Below are 20489 nucleotides of genomic sequence, written 5' to 3'. Positions count from 1 at the left end.
ACTGCATCCAAACACGCTGGCCGTTCCCTGTCCGTGTGCAGCTGAGTGAGCAGTAGTAGTTAAGAAGGTGTGTCTCCTCAGAAGCCGCGTTCAGCAGGGCAGTCCACCTGGCAGTGTGGATTCAGAAGTGGGGCAAAATTCTTCACAGCCCTCTTCTTCTCTATAAACGCAAAACAAAGTCAGTGTTTATCTTGGATTTTGGTTACCAGAAACTGCGCAGAATTGTTTTTCACAACCTCCTTGATTTTTTTAATATGAAAGTAAAGATTGTTCAATTCAAATAAAACTCTGGGGCTTTTACAGCCAGTTTACAATTTGATACCATTCCCACCCAGCCATTTGGTCAGGAGACGTGTTTATTTTTCCCAAGCCTGCGTCGAATTGAGCCTGATGTTGACCTGTGTTAATGTATTTAATTCTCTAGGGCAGATGTGTCCTCCCATTTTTACAAAGATGACAGTCAGTGAACAGTATCTCGCAGGCTCCAGCCCGGATTGTTTTTTCTCTTGGCGTCTTAAAGCCACCCACCTGACTTCTCCCGTCTGTGGTTCCAGCACCACCCCGACTAGACCAGTGCCCAATCCCTGACGGGTCTGGTGTATGGAGGATACTGCACGACCTTTTTTTTTTTTTTTTTTAAAGTAGGCTCCACGTCCAGTGTGGGGCTTGAACTCACAACCCTGAGATCAGGAGTCACACGCTCTACCGACTGAGCCAGCCAGGCACCCATGTTTCCTTAACTTTTTTTTAATTTAAACTTTTTTTTAACGTTTATTTATTTATTTATTTATTTTTTAATTTTTGGGACAGAGAGAGACAGAGCATGAACGGGGGAGGGGCAGAGAGAGAGGGAGACACAGAATCGGAAACAGGCTCCAGGCTCCAGGCTCCGAGCCGTCAGCCCAGAGCCTGACGTGGGGCTCGAACTCACGGACCGCGAGATCGTGACCTGGCTGAAGTCGGACGCTTAACCGACTGCACCACCCAGGCGCCCCAACGTTTATTTATTTTTGAGAGAGGGACAGAGTGTGAGCGGGTGAGGGGCAGAGAGAGAGCGGGATCCAGGCTCTGAGCTGCCAGCACAGAGTCCGACACAGGGCTCGAACCCACAAGCCGCAAGATCATGACTTGAGCTGAAGTCGGACGCCCAACCAACCGAACCACCCAGGCGCCCCATTGTTTCCTTAACTTTTTCAGTGTGCCTTGTACGAGAGAGAAAGACATGGAAATGTGAGCTCCCTTGTCGCCCCTCAGCCCAGCTTCCACAGCTAGCCTCAGCATTTTATTCCTAGTCACCTTTTAAACACTGTCCGTTCTGTTACAACATGGGGACAGGACCCACCCCTCACCTGGTCTGCAGGTGAGGAGAATGAGATTCGGGTCCCTTGGTAACAGCAGGGTGCAAGCCCAGGTCTTGTACCAGATGTCAGCTCCTTTTACTCCAGAAGTCTTCTCACCCTGGAGCGAGAGGTCACAAATTTTGGGGGGCTCATCAGAAGGTGCCCATGGGGGTCCCTGAGCCCAGTGAACCAGGTGGGACTCCACAGAGGTGTAGGACCATCACTGGACCCCTTCCCCATGAGCGAGTTGCCAATGGTAGAAGGGGGGGCCAGGCATCCCCAAACCTTGAAAGTGTCCCTGATCGAGTGTAGGTATCACGGGAAGACTTTGCCAAGGAGGGTAGCAGCATGACTTAGTCCAGTAAACAGCTGATATGTGTTGTCTTCAGCGAATGCCAGCAGGCCCAGGCTGAGCACTTGACCCTGACAAGAGTCAAAACGTCACATTCCATGCTGCCTCCGGGCCCCTGTGGGGAGCTCTGGATAGAAAGGTGTTTGGGCGCTGGGCCTCTCTGACCCAAGATAGCGGCCTGAGCCCGCCGAGAGCCTGGCCGTCTCTGCTCCCCAGCACGTTGTCCGGCCCCCCGCCCCGCCATTCCAGACCCCAGCTGCACAGCATGTGCCTCTCCGGGCTGGGCCTCCCCCTCCTCCCCCCAATTTCCTGTTGCAGGGGGACAGCTGGGGCGGGGGGTTAGGGACTGGTGTTGCTCGGCGATCTGCAGCCGATCTGGGAACAATTTGAAACTGAATCCTCAGCCCTTTGGAAGGCTTTTATGAAATCATTGCAAGTTTATTAACAACAGCTGTGGCCACACATGACCTGGATCCCAGCCCCAACCCCACCCCCAGAGTCGCAGGAGGGAAGCAGCAGTTGACTTGCGATTCCCAGTCACCTTTTTAAGGGGAGGAAAAGTTAAATGAAGAAGAAAAGTCACCCACCCTCCCTCCGTGGTCACAGGAGGCTGGACAGCAGGCAAGCGGGCGGCCGGCCATGGTGATCAGAAATGCTGAACAAAACCGGCCCAGAGGGACTTTTCAAAGCTTCGGCAAGAGCAGCCTGGGGCCAAGCGCTCACACGTCTATTTTAGGGACCTCCAGCCTGTGCTGGCGATCTCGGCAGTCTCTGATTGACAGAAACAGCCTCTTTTTCTGTTGCCTCCTGTCTGTCCAGACTCTGCTGCTCAGTGAGAGCTGTGGAGCTTCGTTGTTGAGGTGCAGTTTAAGGAGTCGGGATTTGGGCGCCTTTTTCTTTCTTAATTAAAACCTCTCTGGTGAATTCTGCCTCACTTCCTGTCGGCGACTGCCGGGCCGAGTGTGTGTTTGGAGAAACCGGGCCCCTGCCGTCGGCCTCGTGCCCTCGCCGTGCTCCCCGCTGCCTCCATGTGAAACAGGCGTGTCCGAGGCCTGCAAGTCAGGCCGGCACTTTGTGTCCTGCTGAGCTCAAAGGAATTCGGGGAAAGGAAGTAAAACCTTCCTGTTAAGATGCAGCCCACTCGTTTCTTCCTTTAAAGTATTCTTCCAGATCTGCCGGGCGGTGAGACTCCATGCCTCATTCCGCTTTGTTCCTTGAGCCTCGGCACTGCATTTGGGGTGTGCCGGACCACTGTTGGCGCTGTGCCTGTTCCCTTCGCAGTCCTCAGCGTGTCTGGTCGTGCTTTGTGGGCTCCCCTCCCAGAGTGGCCGTGGGCAGCCAGAGGAATTTTTTGGATGGTTCTCTTCCACCGAGCCCGGTGTTTCGTTATATTCGGCCTTTTGAGACCCGCCCGTCCTGGGACATCTTGACCATGGACTGGTGTCCACTCCCTCCTGTTTCAGCCTAGCCTCGCTCGTATGCACATTCCGTGGATCTGTGTAAAAATTTTCACCCCGATTAGGAGGAGCCAGAAAGCATACAGAGAATGGAATTCAGGCCTGCTGGATCCGTCTTAAAGCCCGTGCCAGAGACCAGATGGAGGAGTCCTGGGGGACGTGTCACCCTTGGTGGCCGTTCACTAAAGCCTGTCGGGGTGTCCGATGCGGTGACTGTGACAGAGCCATCTGTTCCTCCCGCAGTTCCTGACAGGCCCGCGCGGGCGGGGTGCGGAGAGGAGCTCAGGTCTCAGGGGCCGATGAAGGGGCCCTGACCGCCTGCTCCTGAGGTCTGCGGCCTGTGGCCACCTGCAGAGCCCAGAACTGCCCAGGCACCCCTGGAGGCTGTCAGCCCAGAAGGAGCAGCCGGTCTCTGCCTGGTCCCGATTTCATGTCTCATGACCCTCCGACCTTCGGCACGTGACTACATCCTCAGAGGGGTAGAGTCTCTGGCAGACTGGGGTGGCAGGGAGAGACACATAGGGAGCGGTGTGTGACTAGAGCAGGTACGCACAGGGAGGTGGGACCTGAATGTGCAGAGCACGACTTTCCAGAAGAGAACCTCGGGGCTTTTCCGAGTGAGATGTGGATACAAAAACAACCAATGGGAAGCAGGCCAAAATGTTCCCAGGAGTTCTCTGGAGAGAAATTACTGGTGACTTTTTTATTTGTGTTTTATTAAACTTTTTTTCCCCCATAATTGCTTTAATGTGTCTAAGAATCAAAAACACTGTTTTTTTGTGTGGCTGAAAGAGAAAATTCCATGGGACTCTGTGATGTGCAAGAAACTTAGTAGCCTCACAAGAAAAGCATGTCAGGGAAATTTGGAAGTGTGTGTTCCCACTCTTGAAATGGGCTAAGAACAACAGCTCAGTCAGAGGCGACAGGAGACCCGACTACCATGAGCCAGTAAGTCCTCTTGGGCCTCATGGTAGAGCCTGGCCTGCACCTTGGGTTTCTGGCTCAAGAGGTGAGGTTTCTGGGCCCCCAAACTCCTGTCTGGATGAGAGGGACCTGCTAGCTTTGTCTCAAAGGCCAAGTGCCGGGGAAGCCGGTCAGAGACTGTCAAACGGGGCCTTTTTTAAGTTTATTTATTTATTTTGAGAGAGCACGAGGAGGGGAGGGGCAGAGAGAATCCCAAACAGGCTCCACACGGCACAGATCCTGATGTGGAGCTCGAACTCACAAACCAAAGCATGAGATCATGACCTGTGCCGAAACCAAGAGTCAGACACCTAACCATCTGAGCCATGCGTCCTGGCACCCCTCAGATGAATTATTTTTAAGGCATGGTACATGCACTTTTGGGTGAGCTAACCAAGAATGCGAATTCCCTAAAAATTTCCAGGGAAGTGATGCTCTGCTGTATTGGCTGTTCGTCTGCTTGAATGGAGGTGTTTTGTTTTGCCCCATTTTCTTGTGTTTAGTGGAAAAAAAGGAGATTTCGGAGTTCTGCCCATCCCAGAGAGAAGAAGCCTTCTTGTATTTCAAGGAGGGTAAGATGCACTCTCTCTAGAACAAAGCAGGGCCTGAAAGTACTCGCCTGTGACAGTGCTTGGGGCAGGGCAGGCAGAGTTCCAGGGGCCCTGCAGTCACACTGCTCCAGAAGCTCCAGTTCAGAAACCCGTGGTTTAGGAGGTTAAGAGCTCCAGCCTTGGAGCTGGAAGGCCTGGGTTTGAACCTCACTGAGTCTCGGTTGCCTCATCTGTAACGTGGGGATTCATTAATCGGACCTGACTGGTGGAGTTGTTACGCAGATCCGGGTCTGTGTGGTGCTCGCGGTAGGAGCTGGCACGTAGTGAGGCCCCCGGTAAACGTTAACTTCCATTCTTGCTGTCACTGTGCTTGGGACTTTGTAAGAAGAGATCATTTGCTTCTCACGGTAAACCTGCTGCAGATAGGCTCCAGGTCAGGTTGTGGAGGCTGATGGGGTCCCCCAGCCCAGCTCTGTGGAGCCCCAGAACTGGAGTTCTTCCCGTCATGCCCAGTGCCTGTCCATTAGGAAGCCAGTGCTGCTGGAAGATAAAATTGGCCGTGGTGGCCGCTCCGGCACGCCTGGATTTCCTGTGGGTGACTCAGCCCCTTCCGGGGGTGCTGGAGGTCAGTTCCTTCTGTGACCCAGCCCCCGCACCCGGCCTTCTCATCTTCTTTCCTCCTATTGTTCCCCGCTTCCAGCAGCCTAGGCGTGTCCTAGATTTGCAGAGTGGCAAGTATCCTGGTTCACTGTGAATGATGACACTCAGGGTGCCTACAGTGTGTCCCAAGGGAACTCCCTCCAGAAAGGTCTCATAGAAGCCCATCTGTCACTCAGCCCAAACCCAAGGGGACCAGTCTTCATGTTTTAAGTTATGGTAAAATACGTATAAAGTAAGATTTGCCATTTTTTAAGAGTATATGATAATGTCTGCCTTTACTCTTGAGCATATTTTATGTTTATTTTTGAGAGAAAGAGCATGACCAGGGAAGGGGCAGAGAGAGAAGGAGACACAGAATCTGAAGCAGGTTCCAGGCTCTGAGCTGTCAGCACAGAGCCCGACGTGGGGCTCGATCCCACAAACCACGAGATCATGACCTGAGCTGAAGTCGGACGCTCAACCGACTGAGCCACCCAGGCAGGCACCCCTTGATCTGAGGAGCTTTATTTTTTTTTTTTTTAATGTTCTTATTTATTTTTGAAACAGAGAGCACAAGTGAGTCAGGGGCAGAGAGAGAGGGAGACACAGAATCCGAAGGAGGCTCCAGGCTCCAAGCTGTCAGCACAGAGCCTGACGTGGGGCTCGAACTCACGGACTGTGAGATCATGACCTGAGCTGAAGTTCGATGCGCAGCCGACTGAGCCACTCAGGCACCCCAAAGGAGCTTTAAATGATTAAGGGAAACTGCTTGGGAAGGAACTCCCCCTTAGAATCTAACAGGTTTGGCTAAAAATGAAATTTTAATTTTTTTGTAATTTTTCTTTTTTTTGAGAGAGAGACGGAGAGAGAGACAGTGTGCGCAGGGGAGGGGCACAGAGAAAGGGAAACAGGATCTGAAGCAGGCTCGAGGCTCTGAGCTGTCACCACAGAGCCCGATGCGGGACTCAAACCCATGAACCACGAGATCATGACCTGAGCTGAAGTCAGACACTTAACTGACTGAGCCACCCCGGTCCCTCCCCCACCCCAAAAAATTGTAATTTTAAAAATACATTTATTGAGGGGCGCCTAGGTGCTTCAGTCGGTTAAGTGTCCGACCCTTGATGTCTGTTCATGGGATCAAGCCCTGCATTAGGCTCTGGCTGACAGCATTGGAGCCAGCTTGAGATTTTCTCTCTCCCTGTCTCTGCTCCTCCCCCTGCTTGCTCTCTCTCAAAATAAAGAAATAAACATTTTTTTAAGTTTAAAAAAAAAACACATTCATTGAAATGCATTTTAGTTCTTAGTTTCTAAACACAGTGTCCTGTGACTCCCAGCCAGTTGGAGGAAGTTGAAATCTGAACCATCTGACCCCTGTTCTAGGTGCAACTGACAGTTGCTCAGTGGTCATAGTAAATACAGTCAGGAAGCCTGTCACTTGTACCACGAAGAAGCCACCACAAAGGAACCACGGAGAGAAGTGTTGAGGGCATCTCCCAGTCTCTACCACTTTCCTTGACACATTTCATCCTTCTGAAAATCTTTATTTCTGCCATGTTTCGTGACCTGTTTGCCTTTACTAGTGAGAGCTTTGTGCCAAGTCCTTTACACACTTGGTGCTCACTCAGTCCTTACAACAGCCCACTTTACAGATGAGGTGTGGAGACTCGGATGTTCGAGAGCCTGCTCCCAGCCGCTCGGTGGCTGCCCTTCCGTTTGTGTTTTCTGGATCGCTTCCTCTCTGTTTTTAATTTTTTTTTTTTTCTTTTTTCTTAGATTAAAAATCTTTTTTTCATGGGCCTTGCACTGGCACCAAAATTAAAAGGTGTGTCAGCTCCTAATGTAGATAATTGGTAGAATTTTTTTTTTTTTAATTTTTTTTTTTCAACGTTTTTTATTTTATTTTTGGGACAGAGAGAGACAGAGCATGAATGGGGGAGGGGCAGAGAGAGAGGGAGACACAGAATCGGAAACAGGCTCCAGGCTCCGAGCCATCAGCCCAGAGCCCGACGCGGGGCTCGAACTCACGGACCGCGAGATCGTGACCTGGCTGAAGTCGGACGCTTAACCGACTGCGCCACCCAGGTGCCCCATGGTAGAATTTATTTTTACAGTCACACAGAAACCTTCAAACTGTGCCCACTGAACTCTGTTGTCGGAGCCCTCTGTGTGGGTTAGCTCAGTGGTTACTTTGTAGCGTACTAAGTTCCCTGCTTTGGAGTGTTCGCAAAGAGCCTAGATGACCATGTCTTGGGGTTTTTATGGAGAATTTGTGTGTGTGGGGGGGGGGGGTGTTACCGGGGAGCCGGACATGATGCCGTGAGGGTTCCTCCGGGTCGGATGATTCTCTGATATGCACGAGCACCTGGCAGCTTCTGACGACGGGCGTGATGGGAACTTAACCTTTGTTACCTCTCCTCTTCCTCTTGCTTTGCTCAGAACACCTGGCAGGGTGAGGCTGAAAAAGATTCGGTCGTATGTTAAAAATTGCCAAATGTCAGAATTGGAAAGAATCTCGAGACCGTTGAGTTCGGTCCGCCGTTCAGCATCGGAGGGTGGGAGAGTTTGAGTGAATTTAATAGGGCCTCTCACGATTGCCCACAGAGCACACGGACTCCTGTGACTCTGTCCTAAAATGTTTTATCTACTAAAGGGAATATATGACGTAGCGATTTAGTCATTCCAGCAGTGTGACTTTTAGTCTCGTTGATCAGAAGTTTCAGCACTAAGAACGATGTCTAACACTAGGAGGTATCTGGTACACACTGATGGAGTGATCTTCCCGACTCGCAAATCTTTGAGGGTTCGTAGCTGGTGAAATCACCGAGTGCTGTCCTGGCTGGGACATGAATGTGCTAAGTAAACATGCAGTGTTTAGTCGGTCAGAGCCTCAGATCAGCATGAAAAATCCAAAGCAATCGCCGAGATCTCTCCAACCCAGGATACACCTGGCCACGGGGGAGGCTCGGTGCCTGGTCTAGGAAACGCTTCCCGAGTGCTGCGGTTTCCTCTGCTTTCCTGCCCCCATAGTGGGCACCAGTGCCCTCCTTACACTTCTTCCCAACTTGACTGTACCTGACTCGTGGAGAAGCAGCCGGGAGACCCTAGGAACCAAGTTCATTCCGTTCAAACCCATGCATTTGATGATACGCCACTCCGTTCATCATGCTCAAAAACTGCTGTGCCCTTCCTCCCACGTGCGAGCCCCACCCCCAGCCACTGTTCCACTGGCGGCAAGCAGTCCGGCCTCTGCAGCCCCCCAGCTTCAGGGCTCTGCCAGCCTGAGGATTCGTCCACCTGCGGTCAGGGAATCGGCAAGACTGTCAGGCTCTGTACAGAAGGGCCGCTGCACTCGGAGTTCATAGACCGGATCTGAAATTCCTCGGGCCCGGCCCACCCACGCTCGCCCCCTTCCCAAGCCCTTGGGTTATCAGTCTGCCCGCCCCAAGCTGCGGAGAGTCCTTCGTCTGCTTGCCTTACAGGTGACTGAACAAAAAAGCAGCTCTCGGCCTCGCCCTAGGTCTTCCAGGTGGGCTTCCCCGTGGCGGCGGCAGCACCCACTGACCGAGCAAGGAGACCCTTGGGGTGTGGCAGTGAGTGGTGCTGACTGGCCGTGAGCTGGCCTTCCCCGGATCCTGGCGGGGTCTCTGTGCTGCTGCAAGGAGCCGATTGGGAGCAAGCTCACCCTCTTGTTATTCTTCTAGGAAGACGATGAGAAGCTAATTGAGGAGATCCAGAAGGAGGCTGAAGAAGAGCAGAAGAGAAAGAACGGAGGCAAGCGCTCCCCCAGCACGGGCCCCACGCCAGGTCCGGTCCGTGTGCACAGGGGCGGGGGGACCTCCACAGCTGGCCCTCGGGTGGCCGCGGACACGCTCTGCCCGGGCCCCCAGCTGCTTACGGGAACGTAGAAGGGTTCCCACATGCCCTCGATCAGGGGGTGCCAAGGGTGGGTTTGGGCTTAGGAGGCAGACAGAAGGAACCCACGCCAGACCAAAAACACGGTAGGCCCACCCTGGCCTCACTGAGGTCACAAAGAAAAGAAAGGGAGTTTCTGGGAGTGGCCGTCCGGGCCCTAGCTCCGAAGGAAAGGCGCTCACAGAAGCTCCACCTGGTCTGAGCTCAATCGATCCTCCACCTTCCAGAGTGATCACCGAATCAACACTCGCTCAGACAGCAGGGGCGGGAGGTGGATGTACACGTTAATCGGCCTTACTGTGGCCTGGCCCCCCTCCCGTGTCCACGGTAAGAATGACGCTGAAGGTCAGATATTCCTGGCCTCGCTCCGTTCTCGAGGCCCTCAGCCTCCCGCTTGGGGCAGGCAGGATGGAGGTTGAGATGAGCAGGACCGGCCCCGCCCCGCACACAGGCACCGTGGGTTTTCGTTGTCTCCTCTACTAAATCCCATTTCCTGTTCAGAGAACACCTTCAAACGCATCGGGCCCCCCTTGGAGAAGCCTCCAGAGAAAGTCCAGCGGATCGAAGCCCTGCCGAGGCCCGTCCCGCAGAATCTGCACCAGCCACAGATCCCACCCTACGCCTTCGTGCACCCACCCTTCCCTCTGCCGCCTGTCCGGCCCGTGTTCAACAACTTCCCCCTCAACATGGGCCCCGTCCCGGCACCCTACGTGCCCCCCCTGCCCAACGTGCGCGTCAACTATGACTTCGCGCCCGTCCACGTGCCGCTGGAGCACAACCTGCCCATGCACTTCGGCCCCCAGCCACGGCGCCGCTTCTGACCGCCCGCAGCCTTGTCTCGTCCGGGGAGCCCGCCGCACTCCCGGGGCCGTGCCTGTCAAATAGGCATGATGGACCGGGCTCTCGAAAAGATGGGCCGGGTTTTTTCCTGCTCCTTCCTGGGAAGGGCCACTGCCCCCAGGCACCTGTAACAGGACCAGCCTGGCACTTACGGGGCCAAAGAGAAGGGGGCAGTGAAACCTCCCCAGAGTGTCCCACCGTGCCAGTGGCCAGTGCAGGGACCCTCCCCACCGGGCAGCCCATCTCTGCGGTTAGTCCAGGCCCTGCTGGGGCCAGGGTGGTGTCTGCCTCCACCCCTCCCCCGGCCGACTACAGAGTGTCTCCCCTAACCACGTAGGCCTTCCTGACCACAGTGCAGCCTGAAGCGTCGTAAAACTGACGCAGCAACTCCTACAGTTTGGAGAGAGCCGGGCCACCTGAACCATGTCCCGGAAGCCAGGCTCTCTTCTCCCTCCCCACCGTCACCCCCCACCCCAATACCACAGCCCACCCAGAGAGAGGTACGCCCTGCTGCTCCAAGCCACTTGGTCCCATCAAGTGGGGGCAGAGCCACCAGAGTCCCCGGGCCTGGGAGCACCGCTCAGGGTGGGGAGGCTGTGGGCCGTGTCCCCCCAAATCCAGAACCCCAGGCCACCACCACCGTGACTGTTCAGGGGTCTTTGTCCTTGGACCACTCAGTTGAGACCACAGAGAGCTGTCTCGTGCTGTCTGTTCTGTTTTGTAGTTTAAAATATTTGCCATTTACTCGCTTTGAACTTACTGGGTTTTCTGTGGCCTACTAGAGTTTCTCTCGCTCAGTCTCTGGAGAGTCCAGTCTGTCACCCACACCAGGCGGCCGGTGAGGGCGGGACGGTCCTGACGCTCGCCAGACAGAACATCTTTATGAAGCAACCCTGACAGGTTTGGTGGCCCTCCCGGGCAGTCCAGCTGTCGGGAAGCCTCCTTCGCCACCAGCCCGGCAGTGAGCACCTTCTCCCTGAGATCTGGTGGCGGCAGTGGGTTTCAGCAGGGGGACAGACGACCCAGGCTACACCGGCACCCATCCTCGGAGCTGCCTCCGCCTGAGGCCAGTGGAGTCCAGCGTGGGGGCCCTGCCTGTTCACCGCTGGGCGCCACTTCCCACCCCGCCCGCATGCAGAGACAGGCCTCTGTGGGGGGGCGGCCCTGCCTGGCTCCCCAGTGTTGGTCTCTGTCGCCGTCACTATATGTGTGATGGCTTTGGGGTTCCCAGCGTGTGTGCACAGACCTCAGACAGCAGGGTGAACCTAATGGCCGGTCCCCCATCTCCGTGCAGGCCGTGCCCCAGGGTCATCCACCGCCATCACTGTCTCCTGTATTTCAAGGGTTAAATTGGGGAGAAATCTGCTAAGTTGCCCATTCTTCCTCCTGCGCTTCCTCCAGGTGAGGGCTTCGCAGACCGTCATCGGGGCGCACGAGGAGAGGTCTGCGCCACCGGGAGCCCCTGTCAGGCTGCCTCTGCCTTGCTGGTAGCCTGAACGACCGTGCCTTGGGAGAGCTGCGCCAAGGGTGACAGGTGACAGGATTGAAGTACCTTAAAAACATGTTCTCTGTGCATCCCCAAGGGAGGGTCTCAGAGCAGTGAGCTTCTAGCAGACATCCCACCAAATGGGGAGGGTGACCCCAGGACATACCAGAATGTCCTAGGCCCCCTGAGCCAATTCATCCAAGGAGGGAATGAGCCAGCCCCCCTGTGCCCTCTAGCCCAGGGAAGGGGGCTCCGGGTGGGTGGCCTGCCCCTGACACCGCCATCCAGCAAGTCCACCAGAACCTGGCATGGGAGGTGCTGGCACAGAGGGGGAAAGACCAGAATAACTGGTTCCTCCCAAGGCCAAGCACGATGTTCCTTTGAGATGAATTCTTGGCTGTTTGTCACCATATGCAGCTGTTAGGGATCCATTCCTGCTGTTCTGAACTGAGGGTGCCTGGTTTCTAACGTTCCTCCTCGAGCTGGACTGTGGAGTGGCTCCCCTGTCTGCAGGAGCCCGATTGCTGTTTGGGGGAAGGTCATTGCCACAAGTTCTGACACTGGCGTGAGTCCCCACCTGTCCGCGAAGTGTCCCTCTAGGTGCCTGTGTCCCAGAGGACCCCAGGTTTCTTGAGAAGCAGTCTGCACTAGTGATGGTTTGGGGGAAAGCAGGCCCTTCTGACGGGCCGGCAAGTGGCTGCAAGGTGTGATGACAGGAAACCCCCAGAGATCAGCCGGTCTCGGGGACAAGCAGGAATCCCAGAGGCAGCCTGACACCTTCCCCTCTCTGGGCCACAGTGTTTGCTCCCCCAGACGAGAGACTGCCCGGCGACAGTCCCGTTCTACTTGCCTTAAACTGGAGAGAGGAATCTAGTATTTGCACTTAGCAAAAGATTTTAAAACTTTAAAAAAAAAATGTGCATGACCTGTCACTTTGTATAAAAATAGCAAAAATGATTAGTTTATTAAATTCTTTTCTTTACCTTCCGGTAGTAAAAACACATAAAAAAAATTCTGTTTAAACTACTGTGTGTAAAAAGCTTGTACCATATGTAACTTTGACTTTTTGTAAATAAATGTTTGTGCATTATGTCCCCTCTGGTTTTGTCCGTTCGCGTGGTGAAATCACAGGGGCTGCGTGGGCGGGTGGCAGGGTCCTGGGGAGTGTCCGGGTCTAGGGTGACACGGCTCCCCGCCCCTTGGGAGCTGACCTCCAGCTGCCGCTGCAGATCCGCAGGGTGTGAGCCCAGAGTAGCGAGCCCGAGGCCCCGGCCCCATGTGGGGAAGGACCACTTCCTGCCCCCCGCCCCTCCCCAGAAGGCAATGGGTGATGTCTCATGCTAACCTTGCTTGAGTGGCTGCGGAGGCCCAGTTGGGCACAAAGGGGTTGGTTGGTTTCTTGGCCCAGAATCCCCTTCCAGAAGATGTGCTCAGCCCCTCTTCCAGGCCTGGGCGACAAGCCACCCATTGACCTGGAGAGCCACCTGCACAAGTGAGACCAGGCGAAGGTTGGGTGAGGTGGGAGGAAGCTCGTCCTCCAGCACTGGGACACGACGTTATGAGACAGAGCATTGGGGCAGGGAAGCTGGTTGACAGGGGCCACCTCCCCCACAAGTCCTCTGGAGCCACGTGCCTGTCCTAGTACCCCCTCTGCCCCCACCACGTGCCAGGCCCGCAGACCTCAGCACACACGGGCTCAAACCGTGCTCAGCGATTTAATAAAATTCGAGCTCTGGGGCACCTGGCTGGCCCAGTCAGTTAAGCCTGACTTCAGCTCAGGTCATGATCTAGTGGTCGTTGAGTTCAAGCCCCGCGTCGGACTCTGTGCTGACGGCTCAAAGCCTGGAGCCTGCTTTGGATTCTGTGTCTTCCTCTCTGTCCCTCCCCCACTTGCACTCTGTCTCAAAATAAACATCAAAAAAAAATTATTTTAATGAAACATGGGCTAGGGGCGCCTGGGTGACTCCGTCGTTTCAGCGTCCGACTCGGTTTCGGCTGAGGTCATGATCTGGTCTGTCCTGTCTGCCGTTTGCAACTTTACTGAGTGATACTTTTGGGGTTGTTTTTTTGGTTTTGTTTGTTTTTTTGGTTTTGTTTTGTTTTGTTTTGCATCTCTGAAAAAAGTACACTGAAATCAACCCAAGACAAAAGTTACCTGCATTCCCAGCTTCTAAACAAGTTCATGCCACCCTGTCATCATTCATCATTCCAGTACATTTTCAGTATTGTTCGTACTTGGCAGCCACACCCTAGTCACAAACTGTCCCACGCCCCCAGTAAGCAAAGGGGTAATGGCCATGCTCCCATCTTCTGCCACCTTTTCCACCCTCCGCCCTCGTCACCAGGGTCCTCTTGCTCCTCCCCACACTCCTGCCAGCACATTCCGCTCCCACACCCGCTTGCTCTGCCGCCCTGGTTGTTAACAAAATTGATCCCAAGGGACAGCCGGCTGGCTCAGTCAGTAGAACACATGACTCTTGATCTCAGGGCCGTGAGTCTGAGCCCCACGTTGGGCCATGGAGCCTACTTAATTTTTTTTTTAATGGGCTGCCTGGATGGCTTGGTTGGGTGTCTGACTCGATCTCAGCTCAGCTCTTGATCTCAGGGTTAAGTCTACGTTGGGCTCTGTAAAAAAAAAAAAACAAATTTTTTTTCAGTGATTCCATACCTTTCACAGGACTTGATTTTCTCCTTTTCTAACCATGGAGTGCCCTCCAGGTCTAACTGGGTCTTTGTACCGCCCTGATGGAAAATTCTGGGACTTCCAACTTCCTGCCACCACCGAACACCTCACTGAGCACCCCCTTTGATGTTTCAGTGGCTCTTCTTTCCAGTAGTAGCCTCGTGAACGAAAAGGTAAGATGGTGTGTGTATTGCCGTGGCTTTTGCTAGATTGCTCTCCAGGTTCCTTGACCGAGCAGCCCCCACCCACCAGTCCCAGACGGTGTTCTCATCCTTCGTTGACACACCTTCGTCACCAGGGTCCCTGAACCCTCTCCCGGAATCTGACCCCAGGGAGGCACCCCTTGAATGCACACCTCTTTCTGCAAAGCGGACTGCTTTTTATTTAGGTTAGAAGCATTTGTAACTGTGAGGTCCAGACTTTCTTTCCCATCCTCGAAGTGATAGAGATGTATACACATTTGCCAATTACAGACGTTTCGAGATAGAAAAGAACTTGAAAACACAGAAAAGTGTGAAGACGAAGACAAACATGCTTTGTGACCCAAAGGTGACTACTGGGGATATTTTGATGCATTTCCTTCTGGGGTGGTTTCGCCCTGTGATGTATATAATGTCTCCCAGGACCGGTCAACCACAAGTTGGCGACCCACCACGAACATGAGCCAGGTATGAGCTTCCCAAAGACGATTTTTAGCTGCTGCTTCTAGAACCTTTTGCCGCAGGCTCGTTAGCCTTCTCTTTGGACTTCTTGTGATCATGTTGCTGCAAGCTGGTGCACAGCTGCGCCTGTCCGGCCTGCTGTCGTGTCTTCTCATGACCCCTGGGGGGATGTGGCGCTCACCTGAAGCCCCATCTGTGTGTCTTCTCTCTCAGTCAGGATTTCGTCGAAAGCGGTTGCCCTTCTTGCTTCCTCTCCTTTCATCAGCACATCTTGGTGAAGACAGCCCAGAACTCACCGCCACCTTGGCTTGGCTTGGCCCTCCACAGCACCTGCTGTCACCAGGATCACCTGGGCCTGCCTCTTCCCCAAGTGGGGGATGGTACTCAGGCCCCAGGCCGTCCAGTAGGCTGTGGAGGTGCTGGGCGGCACCCCGTGAACCGAGCAGGTCACTTAAGCCTGCCGCTGAGGGGGGGATAATGACGGCACCTCTTCGTCAGGCTGAGATGATTGCGTGAGGTGGGAAAAGAGCTTGGAGGCTCTCATCCTGAAGAGAGCTGTTGTCCGGCCCCCTTCCCGCTGACCCTCACCCCTCCACAGGTCCCACCCGCCCCACCTGCCCTCGGCCGTGGTGCGTGTGAGGCTGCCCCAAGCCCCACGCAGGAATCTCAGGCACGCGTGCCCCGTGCAGTCTCACGTGTGCACCAGGCGGTGGCCACCTGGCCTGGGCCTGCCGTTCAACTGGGCAACAAGAAACATGCACCTAAAAGGCCAGGCAGGTGGGGACAGGGGGACGCGGCGGGGGTGGCCCAGGCATGGGGCAGGCATCATGGTGGCCGGATCCGAGACTGGAGCCACAACCTAGCTCCTTGTCCTCCTGGCTTGTCCACATGCAGGCTGCGGGGCCCGTGATTCTGGGGGTTCCCGGGGAATCTGCCTTTTCGATCAACCGCTCAGTGTTGGGAATCACCGCAGGGCCTTGGCAGAGTCCCGGGGGAGGAGGGTGGGGGGGGAGGCTGCTTCCTGGGCTCCGGGTGAGAGCACGTGCCGGGGGGCTCAGGAGAGTCCAGGGGGACCTGACGCCAGTGGGGACTTGTGGAGTGAGGAGGCACCGGAACGGCAGCTGAGGGAGCAGGGGCCGGGGCGCGCGGGGCGCAGTGGGGGGGGGGCCACGTCCTCAGCCCGGACGGCGCATCCGACCGTAGACCCAGTCCTGAAGGGCTGGGGATGACAGCAGGCCAGACCAGGGTGCCAAGGGTGCCGGGATTTCCGGACAGGCAGAGCGGAGGCCAGGGAAGCAGGGGGAGACCGCGGGGCTGGTGTCTGCCAGCCCGGGGATGGCTGGTGCACCCACGGGCGTTCTCAGACCTTCCTCGGAGCCTTCTCTCTGGCCCTCCGGTTCCTCTGGGTGCTGGTTCCAGCTGGCCCCTGCTTCTCCGGCCTCTCATCTACCGTCGTAGAAAACCACAGGCCACCGTGGCGGCTGGGAACACCCCCGAGGTGCTGATTCTGACAGCGCTGCGGGTCGAGGGCTCAGCCAGGCAGCTCTGCTCCCCGCTGGGCTTCAGCTGAGACCACAGCCCCCGCCGGCCTCACCCCTCGTAGCCCGAGCCTCCCTCCAGCAGGGCACTGACCTCCGAGAGGCCGGGGGAGGACCCTGCCGGCCCGTCAAGGGGTCAAAACCAGCCACCCCGGTGAGGGAGCGGAGATGGGACCACAAACCGCCGTTCCCAGCTTGCCCTGAACCAAGTCCCGGACAAGTGGCGTGCACGGCCTGGGAGAGGGGGGCTGTGCACCTGTGCCCAGGATGTCACCTCAGGGAGACGATGGCCGCAGCCGCCTTTAGGCAGCTCGTAGTCTCTCTTTCCTTTCTCTGTCCCACGTCTGGTTCTCTCTCTCGCTCTCTCTTCTCATTTCTATCGAGATTGAGGCCACTTACCAAAAAGATAACACATGATATAAAACAAGCAGAAAAAACAAACTGGAGCAGAGGCAAAGCTACAGTGTTAAAATAAACACAGCCGGGAACTAGGGCTCCCGAAACACGTCTCCACCAGGCGGCCCGGCCGGGTCCTTAAAGGCAACTTCACCTTCCCAGCAGCTCACATGGAGAGACACATGAGTCCTGAGGGCCACCGCGTCCAGAAGATGAACACGTGCCCAGAGCTCAAAGGAAGGGCACTCTGCAGGTGGCACACGTCTCTGCGACCCGCTGGTGGCGGCCCCCTGTCCCAGGCACCCCAGAACCCACCCCCAGGATCAGATCCAGCCTGGCCCCAGGCCCTGTTGGGTTTCGAGGGCCCCCGCTGGGGCCCTGGGCAGGCCTGGACGGGGGCACAGAGTGGATGACCCACATGGCTCCCCAGCCCACACGGCTGTCCTAACCGGCCCAGCCTCAGACCTCTGGGGACTCTGATGCCTCCCACACACACATCTCCCGTCCCTCCCCTCTGACGGGGAAGCAGGCCAAAGAGGAAGCCTAGAACGTCCTGGAGGCTGGATGTTGCCAAAAAACGTTCCTGCCCAGCTCCGGCCTTTTCCGGCTCTGAGCCGAGGCCCGGTCCTCCGTGGGCTCTCTTTTCACGCGACACTGGCCATCTCAGACTCGGTCCCTACCACGGTTCCTGCCATGGAGAATATTCGGTGCGTCTCCCGCACTGGTTCTGGGTCCAGGCTGCTCAGGGAATCATTGTTGAGAGAATAAATCTGAAACGAGGCTATAAATACCCACCTCGTGAGGCACCTGGATGGCTCAGTCAGTGAGGCATCCAACTTCAGCTCAGGTCATGGTCTCAATGTTCGTGAGTTTGAGCCCCTCGTCGGGCTCTGTGCTGACAGCTCAGAGCCTGGAGCCTGCTTCGGATTCTGTCTCCTTCTCTCTCCACTCCTCCCCTGCTCACACTCTGCCTCTCTCTCTCTCTCTCAAACATGAAAAAAAAATTTTTTTAATACCCACCTCAGAAGGGGGTTTGTGGGACGTTAAGTGAGCTGTTGCATGTGAGGACACAGTCTGACATACGGAAGCCACATAAATGTCAGCTTAATTGTTTTTGGAATCAGAAAATGTGGCCAAGTGGTTTTCCCACCTGTGTCATGGTGGGTAAGTCACCTGCTAGCTGGAGCCTCAGTTTCCCCATCTGTAAAAGGAAAGGGGTAACCCGAATGGCCCTCCCAGCTACAACAGGCTCTAATTTTACAGGTGTCCTCATGGCCCAGATACCGAGTGGGGGTTTTCAGGGTACAGAGATGCTCCCCTAGAACGTTTGCTAATACGGTGACAATTTAGCATTATCCATAGTAGCCCAAAACTGGAAACAGCCCAAAGGTCCATCATCTGATGAAGAGATAAAAAGGACTCTATCCGTACAACGCAATGTTACTTGGTCATAGAAAGGGAAGAAGGGCTGACCCATGTTACAACGTGGCTGAAAACATGGTGCTCAGCGAAAGAAGCCAGACACAAGCGGCCACGGATTGTTCGATCCCATATATGTGAGATGTCCACCAGAGTCAGCAAACCCAAAGATTCAAAAAGTAGATGAGTGGTTGCTTAGGGCTGAAGGGGCTCTGGAGGGGTAGGGGATGCCAGCTAAAAGACGACAGTCTTTCTTGCTGAGATGATGAGATGTTCTAAAATTGACCGTGGTGACGGCTGCATGTATCCGTGAGGTACAAAAGCACTGAGTTGTACCCTTTAAGTGGGCGAATTATATGGTGCGTGAGTCATCTCTCCGTGATGCTGTTTTAGGAAAGGGGGGCGGGCTGGGGTGCAGAAGCACCACTTCTGGCCATAATGGAGGAACAAGGATGATGGACGGGGCTTACCTCTCCCTGGACAGTGCCCTTCAGATGCTGGACAACAGGAGCAAAGTCAGTGATCCCGGGAGAAGGCGACTCCGTGATTTCCCCAACGCCTTCCAGGAGAGCCTCCGGGCCGCAGCAGGGGACCCGGAAGCTGAGCAGAGACTGTGGCCTCCCTGAGTCAAGGAGACAGACATGAGAGCTTGGGGAGGCCTAGGCTGTGCAGGGCAGAGGAGCGAAGGAGGAGAAAGCTGCCCGGACAGGCTGCCCGGGTCTGCGGACGGGAGCCCGGCGGGGAGGCCTTCGGGCCAGGTGGAGAGCAGCCGACCACAGCCCGGGCTACCACCTGCCGCTGTGGGGACCAGGGACCAGCTCTTGGGGGAGACTCTATCTGGGGCCCTGAGAGTTGTGGAGGGTTTTATTTATACCCCCCAAATCTGCCAGTGGTGCTTTGGGAAGAAGGAAGGCGGTGGGCAGGAAGACGAGGTGGAGAGGCCCCACCGAGCCTGGGTGCTCCCCGTTAGCGGAGACGAACCCCCTAACCCACACGGGGTGACGTTTGTACTTCCTGCCTCCGTGAGACCCAGGCTTCAGCCTGGCAAGAAGCTTCGAGGGAGATTCCGCAGAGGTCGGGGAAGACACGCTCACCCACAGCTGGGGCGGGGCTGCGGGGAGGCCATCTGGCCACATCTATCAAAATGTCAAGTGACCCCAGAGTCTCCTGCCTGGGCGCCTGGGTGGCTCAATCAGTTGAGTGTCCGACTTTGGCTCAGGTCATGATCTCATGGTTCGTGAGTTCAAGCCCTACATGGGGCTCGCTGCTGTCAGCTCGAAGCCTGCTTTGGATCCTCTGTCTCCCTCTCTCTCCGCCCCTCCCCAGCTCGCTCTCTCCCTCTCTTTCTCTCTCTCTAATCAAACAAGCAAACCATTGTTCCATTCAGCAGCGTGTGCCGCTCAGGACAAGGGGGACACATGTGAATGTCTGTGAGCGGCGGACGAGGTGGGTCAGGTGGGTCGTGGAGAAGCCAGAGGGAGGTCGGCCTGTGCAGGTAAGGAAACCGCACGTTTGTCAGGAGACCCCTGAAGGGAAGGGGCCCTGGGGGCACTAGATCCCGTGTGTGCAAAAAAAAGTAAAATACGGCCCTGGCGCACTGTCGTCGGGAATGTGAGATGGTGCAGCCACTGCGGGGAAACCGTATGGAGCTGCTCAAAGAAAAAAACCCCACTAGACTGGAATGACCATAGGAACGCAGCAAGACCCTACAGAATGGGAAGCAGGGACGAGGAGAGAGATCGGCTCCCCCGTGTTCCCGGTGGCAGCGCTCCCAAGAGCCAGAGCGGAGGCGAGCTGGCGGCCGGCGGTGGGGCGGCCCGTCCCTCCCACGGACACTATACTCCGCCGCAGAAAGGAAGGAGATTCTGGCACACGGTCCAAGTGGATGAGCCTTGCAGACACCGTGCGGAAATAAGCCGGTCACAGAAGGGCAGACACTGTGAGATTCCACTGACCCGAGGTCCCTGGCACAGAATGGACTTTACCAGGGGGCCAGGGGAGGGGCGGGCGTTGGGGTTGAACCGGGGGCAAGAGTTCCATGTTACAAGATGGAAAGTTCTGCAGACACCTGGGTGGCTCAGTCGGTTGAGTATCAGACTCAGGTCACGATCTCGTGGTTCATGGGTCTGAGCCCCACGTTGGGCTCTGTGCTGACAGCCTGGAGCCCGCTTCAGATTCTATGTCCCCCTCTCTCTCTCTCTCTGCCCCTCCTCTGTTCACACATTCTCTCTCTCTTTCTCAAAAATAA

The 20489-nt window shown here is 55.6% G+C and overlaps 1 protein-coding gene, 1 long non-coding RNA gene and 1 other non-coding gene across 6 annotated transcripts in view; 1 reads left to right on the top strand and 2 right to left on the bottom strand.

Moving 5' to 3' along the window:
• The window catches only part of RNF216 (ring finger protein 216), a 146740-nt gene extending 134107 nt beyond the window's left edge, over nucleotides 1-12633 (top strand). For all 3 annotated transcript variants that reach the window (XM_058711861.1, XM_058711859.1, XM_058711860.1), the window contains exons 16-17: nucleotides 9007-9076; nucleotides 9719-12633. In XM_058711861.1, the coding sequence (XP_058567844.1) occupies nucleotides 9007-9076; nucleotides 9719-10038 (390 nt within the window). In that variant the 3' untranslated portion in view covers nucleotides 10039-12633. The remainder of the gene's footprint in view (nucleotides 1-9006; nucleotides 9077-9718) is intronic.
• TRNAR-CCU (transfer RNA arginine (anticodon CCU)) lies at nucleotides 652-724 on the bottom strand. The gene has a single exon. It is a non-coding gene; the product is annotated as a tRNA-Arg (tRNA).
• Nucleotides 12634-13460: 827 nt separating the features above from the next.
• LOC131501068 (uncharacterized) lies at nucleotides 13461-16961 on the bottom strand. Of its 2 annotated transcripts, none has more exons than XR_009256624.1 (2): nucleotides 16683-16961; nucleotides 13461-14168 (listed from the first exon to the last, which is right to left on the bottom strand). It is a non-coding gene; the product is annotated as an uncharacterized LOC131501068 (long non-coding RNA). The 2 variants fall into 2 exon arrangements; XR_009256625.1 differs by lacking the exon at nucleotides 16683-16961 and adding an exon at nucleotides 15070-15426.
• Nucleotides 16962-20489: the final 3528 nt, after the last annotated feature.

The sequence above is a fragment of the Neofelis nebulosa genome, chromosome 18, assembly GCF_028018385.1.
Source record: "Neofelis nebulosa isolate mNeoNeb1 chromosome 18, mNeoNeb1.pri, whole genome shotgun sequence".
Lineage (NCBI taxonomy): Eukaryota > Metazoa > Chordata > Mammalia > Carnivora > Felidae > Neofelis > Neofelis nebulosa.
The sequence above is the reverse complement of the archived record's forward strand: the minus strand, read 5'-3'. Positions and strand labels throughout refer to the sequence as shown.